At 44.0% G+C, this 23,624-nt stretch overlaps 1 protein-coding gene across 1 annotated transcript; it reads left to right on the top strand.

The window, feature by feature from the left end:
* The first annotated feature begins 5,114 nt into the window (after positions 1 to 5,114).
* ADI1 (acireductone dioxygenase 1) lies at positions 5,115 to 17,762 on the top strand. The gene is made up of 4 exons (XM_075266797.1): positions 5,115 to 5,287; positions 12,511 to 12,630; positions 14,956 to 15,135; positions 16,144 to 17,762. Exons 1-4 carry the CDS (start codon positions 5,168 to 5,170, stop codon positions 16,261 to 16,263), a joined length of 540 nt encoding a protein of 179 aa, XP_075122898.1. The 5' UTR covers positions 5,115 to 5,167; the 3' UTR covers positions 16,264 to 17,762.
* Positions 17,763 to 23,624: the final 5,862 nt, after the last annotated feature.

Below are 23,624 nucleotides of genomic sequence, written 5' to 3'. Positions count from 1 at the left end.
ACAACCTTGACACCTGTTTTTCTAACATTTGTTGTAATAAATTTTACAGTTCAAAGTTCACAATTGTGATCCCTGCCTTGTAATATTGTTCCACTGTGAAATGGTCATATCTGAGGACGAATACTCCTGAGAGCCTGGAAAATGACTCTGTTGCATCGGAAGGGCCAAGTACAATGGTCCCAACCCCATCGACATTCAGACTGAGGCCCCAAGTTGTGGAAAAACAGCTTTTTTTGTTGCAGGTTTTTGAGCCAATGCCAAGAATGGCTACAAAAGAAATCCTTATACTTCTCCCTTCTGCTCAATCCACTCCTGGCTTTGGCTCAAAAAACACAGCAAAATCTGCAACAAAAGAAGATGTGTCTCTGCAACGTGGGTCCTCAGCCTTAATGTCCTAGTATCCATCTTTTCGATTGGAGGAATAATATTGCAGGCTGTGCTGCTTTTTCCATGAGATACGATGAACCTTCTCACAAACTTGCAGTGTTAATGTGAATAGAGCTTTACCTCCTCATTACACATGAATGATCATCATGTAACAGGTATTATTATTTATAGTTATATGTGTATGTGCGGCATAAGTGGCACCTAAAGAAGAAGTGTAAATGGGGTTGTTAGACCCTGTCCGGCTACTTTTACATCACTATTTTGTCCCCCTGAGCCTGGTAAATTACTTCTGTTGTGGTCTGCTAGAGCGGCACGCACCAAAAGGGACGTACCGTATTTTACGGACTATAAGGCGCACTGGACTATAAGCCGCATTGCCCATGAGCGCCTTATAGTCCGTCTCGGTTCATATATAAGGCGCACCGGACTATAAGCCGCAGTCCGGTGCGCATTATATATTATTGAAAGCGGCGGCAGGCAGACTTTGCCAGCGGCCGCTTAACCCCCCGCGTGCCAGCCGCTTCTATTGGAAGCGCTCGGCAGGAGAGGAGGGGCTCTATCAGCAAAATCATGCTGATAGAGCCCAACCGTAAAAGTTAGATTAAACTACCCCCCGTTTTAAAATAAAAGCCTGAAACAGAATGTGAAACTTACCGAGCGGTGCAGGGTGGGCGGGCATTCAGGCCTCCTCTTCCTCCGATGTTCCGTCCTCCTCCTCCGGCGCCGCGAACTGATAATGGCCTGGGCGCATGCGCAGTAGCCGTAGTAGAAGCATTATGATATTGCGCATGCGCCCAGGCCATTATCAGCAAGCGCCGGAGAAGGAGGACGGAACATCGGAGGAAGAGGAGGCCTGAATGCCCGCCCGCCCTGCACCGCTCGGTAAGTTTCACGTTCTGTTTCACGCCGGCGTGACAGCAGGGCTGCCGGACACTTCCCATTCATTTCTATGGGAGCCGGCATGCGAGCGCACCCCATAGAAATGAATGGACTGCTTTTTTCCATTCATTTCTATAGGGAGCGCTCGCATGCCGGCTCCCATAGAAATGAATGGGAAGTGTCCGGCAGCCCTGCTGTCACGCCGGCGTGTACGGCTGTGATACACGCCGGCGTTCCGTAGTGTGAATGCACCCTTACGGTGCCTTTTATGTATGTATGGAAGCGGCACGCAGACTTTGCCGCCGCTTCCATCCATATATAAGGCGCACCGGACTATAAGCCGCACTTACGATTTCTGAGGAAATCGTAGGTTTTTATGTGCGCCTTATAGTCCGGAAAATACGGTATTCTTACCAAAACAAAAGTGGCTACCCAAGCATTCTTAAGAGTCTGCCACCTTCCCTTGTATATAATTATTTTTAAATTTGTAGATAAATAAAAGTTAAACATTTTTGCAAATATAAGTAATTAAACATTTTGCAGAGTTTTAAAGATTTTTTTCTAAATATCTTGTGGTCACAGTCTGTTGTCTTGTTCGGTTGCCAGTGGATACGACCACCAATGCAGAAACTTTCTAAGGCTGTATTCACACAGAGTAACGCCAGGCGTTTTTTGTGTGCTTTTTGCACATAGCGCCGCGTTAACGCCGGGCAACGCCACCGCAAAATAGCGCGGCGTTAACGCGGCGCTATGTGCAAAAAGCACACAAAAAACGCCTGGCGTTACTCTGTGTGAATACAGCCTAAGGTCAGAAAGTCACCTACAATTTCCTTATTGTGGCCGGGATATCTTCTCATACATGTAGTGTCCCTGCCTGATGAACCAGCTACAATAAGAAAGTCATAGCTGGGTTCCTGGCAAGTCCCCGACCATAGAAAGTTTCTGCATTTGTGGTCGTATTCATTGGCATCCGATCAAGATAATAGACTGTCACCACTAAGATGGTTAGAGGAAATCTTTAAAACTTTGCAGAATTTTTAATTACTTATATTTACAAAACTGTTTTACTTTTAATTATCTACAAATATAGATATGATCATGTACATGGGAATACCCCTTTAAGGCTTTCAGTCAGGGACAGTAGTGCGCCTTTAATGGAGGCCGTCCATGCAGCTGTTATAGGGCCTGTATGAAGGTGTGGCCCTGGCTCCATATCCTTCTCTAGAAATTACCATTAGTAGTATTAGTTTGCTGGCACTTACATGGCTGTGTTGCTCACTTCTGATACTAGCTGATAGGTGGTGGGCAGCACAATGGCTAGCACTGACGCCTTCAGCTACTAGTATCCTGGGTTCAAATCCAGCCAATGACAATATCTGCAAAGAGTTTGTATGTTCTCCCCATGTTTGTGTGGGTTTCTTCCTACACTCCAAAGACATACAAATAGGGAATTTAGCTTATAAATAGGGCAGCTCAGTGTGATATTATGTCTTTGGACCTTGCAACACTGGAGCCCTGGGTTCAACGTCTGCAAGCATTATGCGAGTCCTGGGCTTTACCCTGTCTATACACAGAGCTTCTCTGACCAGGACAAGAAGGTATAAAAGATGAGCACACTGGAGACTTCAAGTAGCACATTGGACTTATTGCATTAGTTATTACAGATACAAATGTCAATTTTTCTTTGCTTCTCCACTTGGCACAGCCTGGCATGGCTCACACTACTCATAGCGAATGCAAATCTGGCAGTATTAGCCCTTATTTACAGAGTGCAATCTGCCATTGGTTATGCAGTGGACAGCAGCCCCCATCAGTGGCAGGACACGGACAACATAAGCCTGGCTTAATCTTACTACAAATTCTGCAGGTGGTTCAGCTGTGGAGTCCGTGGCTAAAAACCCCCCACTGATAAGGCCGGAGTAACCCAAGAGGTGGAGGATAGAGGATTTGTGGAAAATGAAGAGGACCACTGGCCCATTACATCCACTACTGACAAAACATGATGTCACAGCTTGTCTTCTCCCACTTTTCCCAAAGCATGCCTAGACAACTCTCCCATACACCTGAGTCAGGACACCCTGGATCTCAAGAGCCCTCGTAGATCTAATAAGTACAAAATTTAAAAAATTTAATGCCCCCCTTTCCCTAGAACACATAGAAAACTTGTCTATTATTGTCAAATGCATACACATACGGTATCCCTGTCCGAAAAAACCACTGCTTTGCAAACTTTTAAAAAATAATTTGCCCATATGGTGAACGCTGTAGCGGGAAAAATCAAAAGAGCTGAACTGCTGTTTTGTTGGGTTTATTTTTACTCTTTTGCTCATAAAAAATGTAATAAAAATAAATCACAGTAATTTACTGCTGTCAGAATATGGTGACTCCAAGAAATGTATTTTTGCAAAGTTTTTGATTTTTTTTGTAAGGGGTTAAAGGTATCCTATCATGCAAACATTTTTTTTTCTGAGTAACATGTCGGAATAGCCTTAAGAAAGGCGATTCTTCTCCTACCTTTCGTTGTCTTCTCCGCGCCGCCGTTCGCCTGAAATCCCAGTTTTTGTCGGTATGCAAACGAGTTCTCTCGCAGCATTGGGGGTGGGCCCTAGCGCTCAAACAGCACTGGCGGCGTCCCCAATGCTGCGAGAGAACTCTCCAGCGCCTCCTCCATCTTCATCAGCAACATCCTCTTCTTCCAGTGCCGGTTTCAGACTTCTAAGCCTCGGGCAGAGCCGACTGCGCATGCCCACAGGCCACGAGAAAATGGCCGCTTACACAGTATTGCGCAGTCTGCTCTGCCCAAGGCCTAGAAGTTTGAAACCTGCAGCATTGGGAACGCCCCCAGTGCTGTTTGAGTGCTGGGGCCTGCCCCCAGTGCTGTGAGAGAACTCATTTGCATACTGACAAAAACCGTGATTTCAGGCGAACCGCGGCGCAGAGAAGACAATGAAAGGTAGGAGACGAATAGCCTTTCTTAAAGCTATTCCAACGTGTTACTCAGAAAAAAAAGCGTTTGTATGATAGGATGCCTTTAATGTTATTTTGTCCGTACAGTGAATGCTATAAGAAAGTCACACAAACACAGTTTTTCTCCAATTCCACAACATTCTGATTTTTTTCCCGCCTTCCCAGTACATCATACACAATATTACACGATACAATATGTACCACAAACATGAAGCCCATATACGGCTCTATGAACGGAAAAATAAAAGAATTATAGAAAGTTTGAAGTCAGTGAGTCAGAAACGAAAACTGAAAAATTCCTGTGGCGGGAAAGAGTTGTGTGTCATCATACCCCAGGGGGCGCTGTCACCCTGCTCCAATCCAGTATTCCATCCAGGTACTGGCACCTGCAGGCTTCTAGATCCCTCTCACAGACCCAATGGACCTTTTAAGGGTCATCACAATATGTCAAAAATCAGAGCTCATAAACATATCTGTAAGGGTTTTCTGCTCTAAAATAGGTGCCAAAAATGGGCATGTAATAGTCCCATTGTTTTTGATAGGAAACAGATTGCATTCTCCCGGTCCTGCAGGGGTGTACATTGATCCTCTGCAGTGTATGTGGGGACAAACCACACTGCACAGTGACATATACACAGATGTATACACCAGCTGCCTATCCAGTCTTATATCTGTGGCTAAACCTAGGAGAGCATATGTATTATAGACGAAAGTAACACTGATAACCAATATCATGGCCATTCAGCTCCTGGACAGCGACACTTCCGGCGCTGCGAAATAACAACCAACACAATGGCGGCTTGCTTGTGAGCGGCGACACTTCCGCTATTTGCAGTGACTGGAGCCTGTGAGTGGGGTGGGGCGGGGCGATTATCGGCGTTTTCTGACTCTCACCCCTGTAATCGTCTGTGTGTGTGACTGGATCTTGGGCACCATGGTGCAGGCCTGGTACATGGATGACTCTGAGGAGGATCAGAGGAAACCGCACCAGCTGCAGCCGAACCAGCCCGTGTCAGAAGAGGAGCTGCAGCAGCTGGGAGTGCACTCGTATAAGGTGAGAGCCGCGAACACGTGTTGTTACATAAGGAGAAGTAGCCTTATCCGGAGAGGCCAATCAGAACTCACCTTTCATGTACTACACTGAACGGAACAAATAAAAGCTGGACTCTGATTGGCTGTGAAAGTTATTGGATGTTACCCAATTGGCAGAAAGTTATCAAAGCAGATGAGGCGTTATCCTTAGTAACCAATCAAATTCCAGCTCTCATTTATTCCTAGACTCTAGAAAATGAAAGTAGTGACCTGGTTGCTATGGGCAATGCCTTTGTCTCTGTATTAATTTGGATAGAAGTCTAAAACTGACAGTTGACCTATAAGGGCATGTTCACACTGGATGTGGAAACTTATACATGGTATAGGTACTGTTCACATCATGTTTTGGTCATCACTTTAACGGATCAAATAATAACAATAAAAAGGGATTAAAAACTCCCACACCAAACCTTGGTATCAATAGAAGGTACAAGCTGTCCTGCAAATAAAAAGCCCTGACAAATCTCAGTCAATAGTATAGTAAGAAAGTTATAGGACACGGTGACCCCAGGAAAATCCTTCATCTTCAGAAAATGACATTTGTAAACACGGTGAAACGTAATAAATAACAATATGAATATGATACTATCGCTGTAATCGTAATTTGTAATGCAGACTGAACACCATAAAATCAAAATACAAAAAATTATGATAGAACTGTGTGTTATTTCACATGGACCCCCAAAAAGCATAAATAAAACCCATCAAAACATTATATGTACTCCAAAATGGTGGCAAATGAAAGTACAACTTCTCACACAAAGAATAAGCCCTCACATAGCTAAGTAGTCGGAAACATAAAAAAGTTATGACTTTTGGAAGACTGGGAGGGAGAATATGATGAGTCCTATCCTGCATCCTTAAAGAGGACCTTTCATTTCCTCAGGCACGTGCGGTTTTATATACCGCTAGAAAGCTGACAGTGCACTGAACTCAGTGTACTGTTGGCTTTCCCATTCTGTGCCCCCGGTGGAAGAGATATTGGTGCCGTTACCGATAGCTCTTCACTGTCAGAAGGGTGTTCTTGACAGTCCAGATGGGAATGCCCCTCCTGACAGTACTTTGTGTAGTGCTATACTGTGAGGGGGCGTTCCTTACCACCCATTGATGACACTGAGCGGTAAGGAACGCCCTCTCACAGTATAGCGCTACACAAAGTACTGTCAGGAGGGGCATTCCCATCTGGACTGTCAGGATGCTCCATCTCATACATCCATCTCTACAGTAAAGTTCCTCAAGGCAAAGAAGATGAAGGTGCTCCAGCACTGGCCAGCCCAATCACCAGACATGAACATCATTGAGCATGTTTGGGGTAGGATGAAGGAGGAAGCTTGGCAGACAAAACCAAAGAATCTTGATGAACTCTGGGAGACATGTTAGACTGCATTCTCTGCTATTCCTGATGACTTCATTAATAAATTGTAGGAATCATTGTCGAAATGCATGGATGCCGTCCTTCAAGCTCATGGAAGTCACACAAAATATTAGATATGTCTCTAACAGCACCACAACCTCATTCACCAGTGTTATGTAAGATATCTTTGTATTTGAACTGAATTATTGGTTTGATTTTCACATTACTTTATGTGGGCGACAAAACTTTTGTCTTGCCAAAATCTGACCTTTCTGTGTTCATTAAATGATCAATATTTCGCCATTGAAGCCAATTTTTTTTCTTCACAAAAAAACCCCATTTGGGACGATTTCAGCTTTCATATGAGTCATTTCTAAATGAGTTTATAAGCTTTTGATTCCTCAACATGGAGAAGCGACAGAACTTTTGTCAGGCACGGTATTGTTACAGACATGAATATATGAACCCGTTCACTTACAGCTATTTGCTTTGGCTTTGTTGCAGTTTCGGCAGTTGTGTAACATTTAGTATTTTTCTCATTACTGATTCCAAGTGCAAAATGTTCTTTTCAACTTTTTTTTTGTTGTAAAACTTTGATAGGGGTCATGGCTGTCTGCTGGGATCAGAAGACCATGACTTCTGTATAGGGGTTTGTGTTAGCCTCATATCTTACTCTGTGCAAGAAGCCAACAATGACGTGGGCTGCAGACCCTGTATGGCTTCTTTTACTTCTGCACTGTAGTTTTAGTTTATCTGTTCTGTTATAGGACCAGAATAACTAAAAATAATACTGGCGAAAGATCAATTCTATGGTGTCCATTGGACGCCATTGATTCTAAAAGGATCGTACAGGTTTCTGTCATGGTGTTCGTACAAAACCAAAATGCAGCCAGGGGCCAGTCTGCCCCCTAAGGTCATGATTTCCATAGCAGGTGCTACAACAGCAATGGCGTTGGTTACACCCCTGCACAGGACTCAAGGTAGCGCTCACCTTATCTTCTCCATACTATCATGGCCATAGACAGCAAAATCAGCATCAAAGGACCCATACGTGGTAATTGAGCGAAAAACCTACCAGATGGTTATTAGTCACTGAAGACTGCCATGTTGGCTGATGGCTCCATAGTTGGGCGACTCTGAAAACACTGAAATCGAAAATAGTTTCCTGGTTTCCACACCCGGGAACGATTACGGACAAAAAATAAAACTCGTCCAATGCAAATAACCCCCCAAAACTGATCATAAATATAAGCGATCCGACAAATGTTCTTCCAGGGTAGAAAGACAGAATCCTGCGTGGAACGTCTCGGTGATTTATACCGACCTTCTTCTTTTAGCTTCAGGATGCAGAGTAATTGACTGTGAACGACCACATTGCATAAATGAATTTGCCTTTGATGCCTCATTAGCTGGAGTTCCCGGTTACCTGGCATCATGGCACTGTCATAATTTACTGCCCAGGTTTTCGCAACTTTTTTTTTTTCTTCACATGGTAATTTTTAAGATGAACATGGACTCCAGCAATGTTCTACGGGAAATAAGGATTCGCTTGTTTGCCATTTATTTTATTCTTTTTTTTTTAGTAAACAACAATTTATTTGGATTCTGCTCGCAGGTCTGGCGCAACGGGAGAACGATCAGAAATTTGCTGTAATAATATATTACAAAAAAATATAGAGTCAAGGAAACTTATTTATTAGGGCACCGTTTCTTGAATTAATAAGAAATTTACCACATGCAGAGAGGGCGCTTATTTTTTCCTTAACACTTATTCAGCAAGGAAAACAAAATCCTTATAAAATGGGCGTTATAAACATGTACAACACTCTCCGGATGAGACGTGCACTCTCTGCCGTGTAATATAAAAATATTCTATGTGTGACTTGACGGTTTCCAAAGCTTCCGAGATTCCAGTATGTCGTATACTAGGGAGGTTTGAGTGACTATTGGCCATTATGTCACCCAAAAAACTATTGTGCTAACAAATAGTACTGGCGTGCTATTCTATTCTGTTGTCTCTTATAGACAACTTATGACTAGGATACATTACAAAAATTCCCATTAACGGTCCAGTTTTAGTGGTCCTATAACCATCTTCTGCCATATGATGGGCTTGTTATGGACTTTGATATTGATGGCCTGCCCTTAGGATATCAGATCACTGGGGGTCAGACCCATGATTGAAGGATCTGTGACCTTTTGGGTGAACAATATAGTCTTTTTGTCATTGCTATCAGTCACTTGATGCTTATGTAGCTCACTGCTGTATGTGAATGGGAGCAAACTGCAATCTTAGGTGAAGCTACTAAGCCGTATATGGGTCTGTGCCTTGTATACAGTGAAGAGGTCACAGCTCTTGCCAGAGCACCGTACCCCTTCAAGTCCTGGTATCAAACACCATCAATCTGATATTAATGACCAATCCTAGGGAAAGCCTTAGGGTAAGTTCAGATGGAGATTTTTGGTCCGGAACCTGAGACGGAGGCCACCTCAGGTTCCAGATCAAAAGCCAGGTAGCCGTGACTGAAGCCGATGCACTGCACCAGCATCCAGCTCCGCACTCCGCTCCAGATTAGGTCCAATGAATGGGCCTAGTCCGGAGGAGGGTGTGTCTACAGGCTGAATCGCGAGGCGAAACGGCCTAGAGAATGAGCACCTCACTTCTTGTTTCCGGGAGTCGGAAGAAACGGCTCCCGGAAAAACGACCTGAGCGGCTCCCATTGATTTCAATGGGAGCTTAGTTTTTGCTCAGGATTTTGAGGCGGATACGGCCTCAAAATCCTGACCAAAAATCTCCATCTGAACTTACCCTTATTTGGCTGAGGCCCTATAAAAGCCCTGATCTGATTGTTTGCAGTGGGAAATACTTCTACTTTTTACTATTTTGATGAATCTGCCGCTTCTTAAACGGTATCATAGACCTTGTGATAATTTTCCCAAAGTGATTTGATGGTTTTAAAGAGGTTTTGCAATTTGGAGGAAAAGTATAAGAGTAGTTATTCCATTAAAATGGCAAAAAAAGCCTCCACCTATACTTGTCTTATACAGCTCATCCTAGTACGTGATGTGAGTGCAGCTGTCGGGGGGTTAATTCTCTCCACTTATTGAATCTTGAACTCCCTCTCCACGCAGGTTGTAAATTGAGTGTAAATCACACCCCAACACCGTCCTAGCACCCCAGATACACTCTGTTACCACTACTGACTGTAATGTGTTTAGCAGGAATCCCATTTACACATCCACACGTTACACAGGTAATGTGTTCATGGATCACCATTAAGTTGAATAATTCAGTACCCAAGGGTTCAGTGCTTATATCTAAAAAGGCAAAACAGTTTGTAAAAACATGAGAGAGAAAAGACAGAGAAACCTTGTACATTTGGAAGGGGTTTTTATGTTTGTGGCCTTCATATGAATGGCTTCAGACCTATGGACGTTACTTTCCATAAGGTACACATTACATGAATGTGGGCAGAATCTGGCCATTCAGTTTAGGGGGGTGACATCGGTCTTCCCAGAATAAATCCTACTAATATTATAAGTGTGAAAGTTTGTGTGTTTGGATGTTTGGATGTTTGTGAGTTTGGATGTTTGTTCCTCAATCACACTAAAACGCCTGGACGGATTTGCGTGCAATTTTCCACAAACATAGTTTTCCCTTAGGATTGAGTCACAGGCTACTTTTGGTGCCACTAAACAACATGGCTTCCTAGCAGGAGACTCACAAAAGCAGGACTCCTAGCCCCAGCTATAGACTCACACACACTGCCTGGCATTTCCTGCCTCAACCTGCCTGCACACTCCTTACTGTCACCTCAGGAGTAGCCCTCACTCTACTCACTCACATTTACATATAGCTTTCCACTATATTGTCTGTATACACAATACAACACATCACATTGTCTGTATCACTACATACACAATACAACACATCACATTGTCTGTATCACTACATACACAATACAACACATCACATTGTCTGTATCACTACATACACAATACAACACATCACATTGTCATCACATTGTCTGTACCACGACATACACAATACAACACATCACATTGTCTGTATCACTACATAAACAATACAACACATCACATTGTCTATATCACTACATACACAATACAACACATCACATTGTCTGTACCACGACATACACAATACAACACATCACATTGTCTGTATCACGACATACACAATACAACACAGCACATTGTCTGTATCACTACATACACAATACAACACAGCACATTGTCTGTATCACTACATACACAATACAACACAGCACATCACATTTGCTAGCCCACCAAACTTTTTAAAGCACTTTTACAGTTTCACACGTCTGTGTCCGCCCAATTCTCAAATCACCGCAGACGAAGTCGCGGGTAAAAGCTAGTTCATTATAAAGGTGATATAGATATATATAATTTTTTTTTTTTTTTTTTGATTGCATGAAAAAAACAATGTCTTCTCTGACGCACTGATCCCCAGTTAAAGCTACATTCACACAAATTTCTCCCTATGCTGGGATTTGCTTCAGTGAGCCCAGGCTGCCCAGACAGGTTTAGGAGCTATGTTTAGTTTTGCCCTGGGCATGTATATGGGGCCTTAGAAAATAATGGGTCAATGTGCTAGGCGTGACAGAAGAATGTACCAACTGTTGGATGAAAAAGTTGTGCTTTCAGGACTTATTTGTCTCCAATTTTAGACAATTTGGCATTTTGGCATTTCAACACAAATGTGAACGTGCTCAAATTAAGCCTATATTGTGTTGCCATGTTGCCCTTTAAAGAGGACTTTTCCTCATCTGGGGCACATGCAGTTTTATACACTGCTAGAAAGCCAACAGGGCGCTGAATTCAGCGTGCTATCGGCTTCCCGTTCTGTGCCCCGGGTGAAGAGATATCGGTCCCAGTACCGTAGCTCTTCACTGTCAGAAGGACGTTTCTAAAAGTCAGTCAGGAACGCCCTTCCTCACAGCAGCGTCTATAGCGCTATACTGGGAGAGGGGTGAGGAACGTGTAGACGAGTACTGGGGGGAGTTACTCACCGCTCAATGTCATAGCTGGGCAGTAAGCAATGACCCCTCTCACAGTACAGCGCTGTAGACGCTACTGTGAGGAAGGACGTTCCTGACTGACTGCTAGAAACGCCCTTCTGACAGTGCAGAGCTACGGTACCGGCACCGATAGCTCTTCACCTGGGGCTACAGAACGAGAAAGCCAATAGTGCGCTGAATTCAGCGCACTGTTGGCTTTCTAGCGGTGTATTATACCGCATGTGCCCCAGAAGGTGAAAGGTCCTCTTTAGCACATGACAGTAATGTGAGTAGAGTTGCATTGACACGATGCTTCATTTTATTGCTTTTCTTCTGAGAGTGTGGTCAGGATAACAATACAAAGCCATTCACTTCAATTACTAACATTGCTGTATAACGCCAGCCATACTTTTGGGATAAATTTTACTGGATGAGCCCCAAATAATATACACACAGAAACCTTCCGTTCTACTTAATACCCATCAATAAATTTACAATATTGCATATTATGGAAAATTCTAGCGCTATAACCAAGTCTCATCCCAGGTCACAAGTGGTTAATAATATATCGTAGACAAATGATAATGATCAGCTCATCCGCTGCGAGACATCTTTGGAAGAAATGTGCTAAGCGTTGTCCTATAGGAGTATGTCGGGCCTTTGGTGGCGATTCCTTTATTATGTCTGTTTTTTGCTCCCCCAGTAACATCTGTCACCGAGCCGATATTTGGACGCGTCGCTCTGTCGTGTTCACAGTAATACATATGTTTGCACTTTTTTTTCCCTCACCAGTTGGATGCTGATAATTACGAGACGGATCCAGAGCTGGCCAAGATCCGCAAAGAAAATAATTACTCTTGGATGGATATAATCACCATACATAAAGACACGCTGCCCAATTACGAGCAGAAGGTAAATTGTTGTCCTTGGCTGTAGTGGAGAGGATGCAGCTTGCAGGTGCAGCGACATGATGCGTCCCATACACCAGGCATTAACCGCCAGCTTCACTTCTCTCAATGAGATTTTCAGATGTTTTCCTGATATTATAATATTCATATATCATATACATATTCAGATATCATTTTACTGTGTCTTCCATAGAAACGGCGCATGATTGACAGCTGTAAAATGGAAGAATCTGTTGTAAAATGTAATTTTTTATGTTCTTTCTGTATCTAGGAAAGCTGTGTGACAACCAGTATGGTCACCATTATAACTACAAGTGTGGTCACACATTTTTCCAGACTCTTGTATAGTAAACCTTCCATGTTATATTTCATACTGCGTTACAAATGTATTACTCTATAACATAATGTATTTAAAGGAGTTATCCAGCTACCAAAAATACATCTCTAAATCCTCCCTGTTCCCTTGTGCAGCCTTTGCTTGGCTTTAGTTTACTTGCTGCTCCTTGTATCACTGTTAATTTACATGCAGTGAATCCGTGGGCAAACTACATTTCCCATGATGCATCTGCCTGCTCTTACGCTCTGTGTTTCCTTCCCTTCTCCCCTCTTCCCTGCTGTGAAAAAACAGGTAATAAATCCCTCCCACATCCAAAGTCACTTACTGCTGTGATATTTCGTTTGCTGGCTGAACTGCTTACAGGGGGTTACTAAGCTTGCAAACAAAATGTCACTCTGAGGTCATTGACCTGAAAATAAATCAGATAAACAGTGCCGGATCTAAACAGGAGGCATATTAGGAAATGTTGTGTACTGATGTATCCTGTTATTTGGCCCATGTTTTTTAAAAACTTGTTAACCCCTTTAAAAGCTGGGTGACAAACCTTCTTACAAATTGAAAAAACTGCCTCAAAATCTTATCTAAATTCCTCCTTGTGATCTTACCCTACTAAGAGCTCGTTCACACGGGGGACGGTGGGGCGGATTTTGGCACCGAGAGTGACGCGGGGAGTGGCGTCACTCTCGGGTCAAAACCCGCCTGCCACGACCGTCGCAGTTGCGGCTTCCCCCTCCGGAGTCGGCTCAAATGAATGGGCCGACACCGGAGGTTGCTTCCGCCTGAAGAAAGGGCAGCTTGCTTCTTTTTTCCGCTATTGGCAACATGCCGATAGCGGAGAAAAGAATGCTAGTAGTCTCCATAGACCACCATTGTATGGAGGCGAATTTTGATGCGAAATCCGCTGTCAAAATCCGCCTCCTTTCCCCCATGTGAACTAGCCCAAAATGTTTCTTTGTAATTCTTTGACTTAATATAGGACTTATGTAAGACGTTATGGTTCACCCTGATCATTATTTGGGGTGTTTATACACATTTTTAGATTTGAAAATTGTAGGCCCAGTTTACACAGGACCCCATCCAATAGCATGTACTTAAAAAGGAAGTCTCCTTTAAACAATCCCATTTAGTTGGAGGGGAACCTTACAGCAAGTATAATTTACCTGCAGCACCACCACAGGGAAAATGAGGCATTACACATTCTTAATGAAATTACCGGACTGTCCCTGTTATACATGGACATGCGGAGTCCTCCAGAGTAAGAGATACTCTTTGTAGCTGCTACTTGATGAGAATCCTGAACAGGAGGTCCCTCGTACCCCATGTCTCTGTACTTGCTGTCATAAGATAATCTTTACGTCCATATCTAGTTATCAGGGCTATGGAAATCTGTTTTACAGTAAGTTCACACATCAAAATTTGTAGTAGGTGAAAAATTCTGCTTTAAGAATTCAGAAGCAGAATTTTTTCCCTTTACCAAGTCCGCTTTAGAATCTGCCGTGGAATCCACCACTGAAATAGCAAATTCAGCGTCAAATTCCACGTGGGCCAGATGGTAAACTTCTGCCTCCCATTCACTTCAATGAGAGTTCTTGGGCAGAATCCAAACAAATCCAATCTAAGGGCCCCTTCACACGGCGTAAGCGCGCCGCTCATTTAGACACTTATACATGTGTCCGAGCGTGGCGCTTCAAAACAGAGCCCATTGATTTCAATGGGAAGCGTGCGTATATGCCGATATACGCGCACTTCCCATTGAAATCAATGGGCTCTGTTTTGAAGCATCGCGCTCGGACACGTGCAAACGTGTCTAAATGAGCGGCGCGCTTACGCTGTGTGAAGGGGCCCTAAAACATCAGCACCTGCCTCCCATGGAAATGAAAGAAGGATGATTTTTGAGGCACAAAATTAGCTCCAAATTCCTCCATGTGAACATACCCAAAGATTCATAAAACTTTGCACTTTAAAAATGTGTAATTTTTTATTATCTTCCAGCTGAAGATATTTTATGAAGAACACTTGCATCTGGATGATGAGATCCGCTACGTCCTCGAAGGAAGCGGATACTTTGATGTGCGAGACAAGCAGGAGCGCTGGATTAGGATCTCCATGGAGAAAGGAGACATGATCACACTCCCTGCCGGCATCTACCACCGCTTTACTCTGGATGAGAAGGTGCGTGGTACTGTTGTGTCATTTGGGTGCATACTACCTGTAGGCCGGTGCCCCGTACTCTGTGTTACTGCACCTAGTAAAAGAGCAGGAGCGTGTGAAGATGGTGATGGTGTCTTCTGGATTATTATTCATGGCAGTCAGCGATATCAATCTGGGAGAACCCCTCAGAGAGTGATTCAGGAGTGGCCTTTAGGGTACAGCTACATATATCCAGACCCATATAATTATAGTAGACCCCAGATTATTGGTTAATTAAAATAATTGCACCATTTTTATTTACAATACTTCCAATACTGAATATATACTGAAGCTTTTTCCTTTCCCTGCATATGTATATATAGTGAAATATCTGTATATGCCAGTATGTTGTATACATAGAAAATATATTTGTAAGTATACAGTGTACTGGTACATAGAGATCTCTCTTTATATGATACATTAGGTAGTACAATATTATTTGCAACTTGGTATAAGAAAAGATCCTCCTATTGAAACTAATAGAGCTTGTGGCTCAGTTAGTATAGTAACAGTCTGACATACTCCGTGTCTTGGGTTCAATTACACACAGATACCTAAACTTTAATAGAGGATCTCCAGACAACCTCCTCATTAATATTCACTGAATTAAGGTGATGTCATTGTGCTGCAAATGGTGACTATTTATGGGGTGACTGGGTAAGGGGACCTTAAAACCGGGAGAACCCCGGGAATCCTGGTTGGATTCATGTATGTTTTAACACAAAGGTCATAGCATGATTGTTCTTAGACTCCATGCACACAACTAATATATAATTCTGAAAGTATATGGACCCATTAATTGCTATGGCCCAAAGGTTTTACTGCTCAGTGTAGGGATCATAGGAGTCATTTTGTGGGTCTGTGATTGTGGATGACATATTGATGTGGACCTGTTTTTTTACGGATTGTAAGAACTACTATGGTCATGTTTATGTAGCTCTACGTATTTACTGTTACTGTGCTGACATCTTTCTTTTCTCTTCTTTCTAGAACTATGTGAAAGCGATGAGACTCTTTGTTGGAGAACCGGTCTGGACCCCGTATAACCGGCCTGCAGATGATTTTGAGGCTCGCACCAAATATCTTACATTTTTAGCTCAGACGGCATAAAAGTCTCAGTATAATGATATATCCTAACTACTGAATATATAATTCATGATTCTAGGTCCAGCTGCACACAAGCTTCATTGGTCCGGGAAATGCGGCCTAAATAACAGCCATATTTCCAGGACTACAATGTGTCTGGAGACCTGACACAAAGTCGCTCATAGTTGTAAGTTGCTCTGTCATTTCAGGAGCACTATCCTACTATGATAACAGTAGAGCAGTCCCATGGTGAGGCAAGGACTCGCAGCCTCAGAGATCACCTTCTGTGAGTCCGTATCCCTGCGCCAAATGCAGTCAGGAAATACAGCTGATATAAGGACCATATATTTTGGGACCGAAAAAGCCCATGTGCAGCTGGCCTAACAAGTCTTTGTAATCTAAACAAATCTGGTCTAGATGATATGGATGTCCACTCTTTATAGTGCCTTGCAGTCAGGGTTGTCTTACGTCTTGCATACTGTATATTATACCTTGCGTTGCGTGCCTTAAAGGGGACATGTCATCTAAATACAATAGGTGCAGTGTTGCAGGCTGAACCCATTATTCACCTCAGTAGTGTAATAGGTTAGCGCTCAACACACTATACTAATACTATACTGAACACTATATACGGACTGATACGGAGTTGAAATCTGTTCACACAATCAATGTTCATGGCCGTGCGCCATTTTTCTTTTAATGGCCATCACACAGCTGCATTAAATTCCATTTCTATAAATGTGGCTACTTACATGATCAATTTGCCATGTCTGATTTTCAATCTATTGAAGGATCTGTAAACCCCATGAAAGTGGGGGCCTCACGGATATTGCTGATGTCCAATTTTACACATCGGTCGTCCGCCTTAGGCTATGTTCAGAGGGCAGTGTTTGGACATTTCCTTTAAGGTCATTCCTTCAATTGACATGTAAACTGGATCTCTTGGAAGTAGAGATGAGCGAACACTGTTCGGATCAGCCGATCCGAACAGCACGCTCCCATAGAAATGAATGGAAGCACCTGGCACGCTGACTTTGCCGGCGGCCGGCGTCACAGGTGCTTCCATTTATTTCTATGGGAGCATGCTGTTGGGATCGGCTGATCCGAACAGTGTTCGCTCATCTCTACTTGGAAGTACTGGGTCCCCTGATGGAGAGTGCATGAAAGCAGCGTGTTGATACTATTCTATCCTCACCAATTTTGGCAAATAGGGAACAGTAAAAATTGGGGACACCTAAAATGATGGCCTATCCATTCCTAACCACTTGCTCTTATAGGGTCACTGTTCTGTGAGAGAGTGATCAAGAACTGCAGCCAGTGGCCCCTGTGCCCTCGGATACAGAGATCTGTCTGGAGTCGCGCCCTGCCATAATTACTTTGTGATAAGTCCTCACTTTCCTCTATGTCTTTGTTGAAATCGATATCAATTCTCTGACACTGCACAAGTGCCAGACCGGGCAAGTAATCCTCCTGCTGTGAAATGCTATCCATAAAATGATTACAATAAAGCTGTATTTTTTTGAGTCATGTTTCACCTTTTCATGCGTGTATTGTGTGATGAGCAAGTTAAAGGGGTATCCCAGAATACAAAAACTATTGAGAAAGTAAGTGGCATAAAGTCAAGACATCCTCAGTAGTTTCCCAGATAAATCACTGGCCCAAAATATGAAGTGTATAGCTCACTGGCCAGAATTATGACCGGTAGTTCCGTCTGCTGGTCGAGCATGCTCAGTGTTACTACTAGATGTTATAGGAGGAGCAGACCTCAGAGGATGGAGGGGCTGTAACTGGGCACTAATATTAGGCATCGCAGTGGTGGATATAAACTTTGGTAGAAAAACTGATGCAGATGGAGCCCCCTTAGTCTCTGTTCATTCCCATTGACTCTAAAGTAAAAAAAAAACATGACAGATACTTTTGTATGTACTCAATGGCCGCTGATGCTCCCTCAGCCCAAGCAAACACATCCATAGTAGAACGAATCCAGCAGAGCGGCACAGCAACAACCAAGCTCACAGAAGGAAACTACTGCCAAGATGACACGCTTCCCTCGGGTGCAAGCCCACACTGACCTGCTAGTCAGCATACATTCACTGTCCCAGATGTACACTGCAGTTTGCCAATCTGAGAGTATCCCTGGTGCTTGGGGATTTCCTGTCTGCAAGAGCCATGAAAGGCCAGATACAGGTGCCAGAGCCCCTAGGTTGTCTTTATACAAAAGGACTTAAAGGGTATCTGAGTTTTCATGAAAAGTTGAATTATCTGCAGGTTCTTGCTGTGCAGTCTGTACTAGGATGGTATAAGCCTTCATACATGATGTCCTATCAGTTTCTCTGCTGCTAATAATCACATTATGGCTGCAGCTCGTTTTGCATTTGTCTCAGGGGCTGTACAACAAGGAGCAGTCTGCCCCTCCCCTATCCATTATTACTACTACTGGTTCCTTTATATGTAATTCTACCAGGAGTAACTGTACAATAGCAAACAAATAGTTGTACAACAAGGAGCAGTCTGCCACTCCCCTATCCATTATTACTACTGGTTTCTTTATATGTACTTCTACCAGAAGTAACTGTACAATAGCAAACAATTAGTTGAGAAAAGCTCAAGCAACCATAATACAGGAGATCCATGAACAATGGACTGTAAATACAGGGCAAATACATGCAGACATGACATAGGAAAAGAGCAGTCAGGAAAGCTGTTTTAATATCTCATCTGTAATAACACAAATGTAGTTTGCAGAGGATTGAGGAGATTGTGAGGAGAATCAGCCCATCCCGTCTACATTATATATACACTCACTGGCCACTTTATTAGGTACACCTGTCCAACTGCTCGTTAACACTTAATTTCTAATCAGCCAATCACATGGCGGCAACTCAGTGCATTTAGGCATGTAGACATGGTCAAGACAATCTCCTGCAGTTCAAACCGAGCATCAGTATGGGGAAGAAAGGTGATTTGAGTGCCTTTGAACGTGGCATGGTTGTTGGTGCCAGAAGGGCTGGTCTGAGTAATTCAGAAACTGCTGATCTACTGGGATTTTCACGCACAACCATCTCTAGGGTTTACAGAGAATGGTCCGAAAAAGAAAAAACATCCAGTGAGCGGCAGTTCTGTGGGCGGAAATGCGTTGTTGATGCCAGAGGTCAGAGGAGAATGGCCAGACTGGTTCGAGCTGATAGAAAGGCAACAGTGACTCAAATAGCCACCCGTTACAACCAAGGTAGCCAGAAGAGCATCTCTGAACGCACAGTACGTCGAACTTTGAGGCAGATGGGCTACAGCAGCAGAAGACCACACCGGGTGCCACTCCTTTCAGCTAAGAACAGGAAACTGAGGCTACAATTTGCACAAGCTCATCAAAATTGGACAATTGAAGATTGGAAAAACGTTGCCTGGTCTGATGAGTCTCGATTTCTGCTGCGACATTCGGATGGTAGGATCAGAATTTGGCGTCAACAACATGAAAGCATGGATCCATCCTGCCTTGTATCAACGGTTCAGGCTGGTGGTGGTGGTGTCATGGTGTGGGGATTATTTTCTTGGCACTCTCTGGGCCCCTTGGTACCAATTGAGCATCGTTGCAACGCCAAACCCTACCTGAGTATTGTTGCTGACCATGTCCATCCCTTTATGCCCACAATGTACCCAACATCTGATGGCTACTTTCAGCAGGATAATGCGCCATGTCATAAAACTGGAATCATCTCAGACTGGTTTCTTGAACATGACAATGAGTTCACTGTACTCCAATGGCCTCCACAGTCACCAGATCTCAATCCAATAGAGCATCTTTGGGATGTGGTGGAACGGGAGATTCGCATCATGGATGTGCAGCCGACAAATCTGCGGCAACTGTGTGATGCCATCATGTCAATATGGACCAAAATCTCTGAGGAATGCCTCCAGCACCTTGTTGAATCTATGCCACGAAGAATTGAGGCAGTTCTGAAGGCAAAAAGGGGGTCCAACCCGTTACTAGCATGGTGTACCTAATAAAGTGGCCGGTGAGTGTGTATATATATATATATATATATATATATATATATTTTATTTATATAGCGCCAACATATTCCGCAGCACTGTACAATTTATAGGGTTCAGATACAGACAGACATACATAACAAAGAACGTCATTTCACACAATGGGACTGAGGGCCCTGCTCAAAAGAGCTTACAATCTATGAGGTAGAGGGGGTGACACAAGAGGTAGCAGGGGCGGCATTGCTTATACAGTGTTCAGACAATTTTGTGCATTAGGAATTGTGATAGGCCTGTCTGAAAAGATGCGTCTTTAGTTTGCGTTTGAAACTGTAGAAATTGGGAGTTAATCTTATTGTCCGGGGTAGAGCATTCCAGAGAAGTGGTGCAGCTCGGGAGAAGTCTTGTATACGAGCGTGGGAGGTTCTGATAATAGAGGATGTAAGTGTTAGATCATTGAGTGAGCGGAGAACACGGGTTGGGCGGTAGACAGAGATGAGGGAGGAAATGTAGGGAGGTGCGGCTTTATGGAGAGCCTTGTGGATGAGAGTAATAACTTTATATTTTATTCTATAATGAATAGGCAGCCAATGTAGTGACTGGCACAGACCAGAGGCATCGCTGTAGCATCTAGCCTGATAGATGAGCCTGGCCGCTGCATTCAGTATAGATTGTAGAGGGGAGAGTTTAGTAAGGGGAAGACCGATTAGTAAGGAGTTACAGTAGTCAAGGCGAGAAGGAATCAGAGAGACAATAAGTGTCTTTAGTGTATCTCTGGTAAGGAAAGGGCGTATTCTGGAGATGTTTTTGAGCTGGAGGTGACATGAACGTGCGAGTGATTCAATATGAGGGGTGAAGGAAAGGTCTGCGTCAAATATGACCCCGAGGCAGCGGGCATGCTCCTAGGAGTTATAGTAAGGCCTGAGACTGCAATGGATATATCAGGGACAGATCTGTTAGATGGTGGAAACAGTAGTAGTTCAGTCTTAGAGAGATTCAGTGTCAGATAGAGCGAGGACATGATATTAGAGACAGCAGAGAGACAGTCACTGGTGTTCTGTATGAGTGCAGGGGTGATGTCACGGGAAGATGTGTATAATTGGGTGTCATCAGCATAAAGATGGTACCTGAAGCTGAAATCTGGCGATGGTTTGTCCAATGGGGGCTGTGTAGAGAGAAAAGAGCAGGGGGCCGAGGACCGAGCCCTGAGGAACCCCAACAGCAAGGAAAAGAGGGGAGGAAACAGAGCCCGCGAATGATACACTGAAAGTGCGGTCTGAGAGATAAGAGGAGAACCAGGAGAGCGCAGTGTCATTGAGGCCGACTGAGCGGAGCATAGTGAGGAGAAGTTGATGGTCAACAGTGTCAAAAGCTGCAGAGAGGTCCAGAAGAATAAGAAGAGAGAAGTCACCATTGGATTTAGCCTTTAGTAGATCATTAGAGACTTTTGTGAGAGCTGTTTCAGTAGAGTGCAGAGCGCAGAAAACCAGATTGTAAGGGGTCAAGCAGAGAGTTAGCAGAGAGATAACGGATTAACCGAGAATAAACCAGGCGTTCCAAAAGTTTAGAGATGAAGGGGAGGTTAGAGACGGGTCGATAGTTAGCAGCACAGGATGGGTCCAGGGAGGGTTTTTTCAGTAGCGGGGTTATAACAGCATGCTTGAAGGAGGATGGGAAGATTCCAGAAGAGAGAGAAAGGTTAAATATTTTAGTAAGGTAAGTAGTGACAGCAGGGGACAGAGATTGGAGAAGGTGTGAGGGGAAGGGGTCACTACTGCAGGTTGTGGGGCGAGATGAAGAAAGTAGCTGGGAGACTTCCTCTTCTGTAACAGGTTCAAAAGATGAGAATGGACAGTCTGAAGTGCGGCTGGTGAGGGGATCAGTACTATCGTAGGTGTGGGAGTCAATGCCACCTGGGGCTTGGGCAGTAATTTCCTGACGGATCTTATCAATTTTATCATGGAAATACATGGCCAGGTCATCAGCACTAAGGTCTGTGAATGGCGTCTGTTCCTTGGGTGTGAGTAAGGAGTGAAAGGTTTCAAAAAGCCTTTTAGGGTTGCTGGAGAGAGAAGAGATGAGGGCGGTGAAATAGTCTTGTTTGGCGAGGTAAAGGGCAGAGCTATATGTTTTAAGCATAAACTTGAAGTGGAGGAAATCTGCAGGTGAACGTGATTTTCTCCAGAGACGTTCGGCACACCTAGAGCATCGCTGGAGAAATCGTGTCTGTGGCGTGTGCCAGGGTTGCTGCCTCCTATGTGGGACTTTACGAGTGGAGGGGGGAGCAACCTCATCCAATGCATTTTTGAGGGTTTCATTATAGTGACTGGTGGCCAGATTGGGACAGGAGATTGAAGAGATGGGGGACAGGGAGGACTGTAGAGTATCTGAGAGGTGCTGGGTGTCAATAGCACGCAAGTTCCTATATGTGTGATGGGTAGGGGCGTCTTGTGAAGGGGAGAGAGCACTGATGGTGAGAGATAGAAGGTTGTGGTCAGAGAGCGGCAGAGAAGAGTTAGAAAATTTAGAGACTGTGAGGAGTCGATGGAAGACTAGATCAATCGTGTTACCATCTAGATGTGTGGCGATAGAAGAACATTGTGAGAGACCAAGAGAAGTGGTTAATGAGAGAAACTGTGAGGCAGCCGAGGAGTGAAGGGGGGCAATAGGGATGTTAAAGTCACCCATGATGAGGGTAGGAATGTCACTGGATAAAAAGTGGGGAAGCCAAGAAGCAAAGTGGTCCAAAAATTGGTAGGGTGAGCCAGGTGGGCGGTAGATCACGGCTACATGTAAGGAGAGTGGGCGGAAAAGTCTGATAGCATGGACTTCAAATGAGGAGAATGTGAGTGAGGGGACCGGGGGAATGGACTGAAAAATGCACTGCGGTGACAGAAGTAATCCTACCCCACCACCCTGCCTATTATCAGGCCTAGAGGTGTGAGCGAATTGTAGGCCACCATGAGACAGAGCAGCAGGGGAGGCCGTATCTGACTGCTGGATCCAAGTCTCAGTAAGGGCGAGCAGGCCAAGGGATTTGCTAAGGAATAAGTCATTAATGTATTCTAGTTTGTTACACACTGAGCGGGCGTTCCAGAGAGAGCAGTTAAAAGAGACAGGGGAGAGATGAGGGGAAGGAACACGGTAAATATTGATGAGGTTTGTAGGCCTTCTATGTGTGCAGGGAGAAGTGTTAGTGAAGGAAGGAGGGCCGGGGTTAGGAGAGATGTCCCCAGCAGCTAGGAGGAGCAGAATGGACAGAGACAGAAGGTGGTTCAGGGATTTATGTGGGCGCTTATGTTTGGTGTCACTGCTAAAAGAAGTAAAGGGGTGATTACAGAGTGTGAAAAGTGCGTGAGAGCTGTACATGGGAGAAGGAAGAAGAGAGGGACTGATAT

This window comes from Leptodactylus fuscus, chromosome 3 (assembly GCF_031893055.1).
Source record: "Leptodactylus fuscus isolate aLepFus1 chromosome 3, aLepFus1.hap2, whole genome shotgun sequence".
In the NCBI taxonomy this organism is placed as follows: Eukaryota; Metazoa; Chordata; class Amphibia; order Anura; family Leptodactylidae; genus Leptodactylus; species Leptodactylus fuscus.
This window is presented reverse-complemented; position numbering and strand designations above follow the sequence as displayed.

What these genes read in the sequence shown, in the direction of transcription:
- ADI1 (XM_075266797.1), top strand. Translation starts at nt 5,168, where the DNA reads ATGGTGCAGGCCTGGTACATGGATGACTCTGAGGAGGATCAGAGGAAA. An exon ending in TGCCCAATTACGAGCAGAAG is followed by an intron (nt 12,631 to 14,955) that starts GTAAATTGTTGT and finishes ATTATCTTCCAG; the next exon opens with CTGAAGATATTTTATGAAGA. An exon ending in GCTTTACTCTGGATGAGAAG is followed by an intron (nt 15,136 to 16,143) that starts GTGCGTGGTACT and finishes TCTTCTTTCTAG; the next exon opens with AACTATGTGAAAGCGATGAG.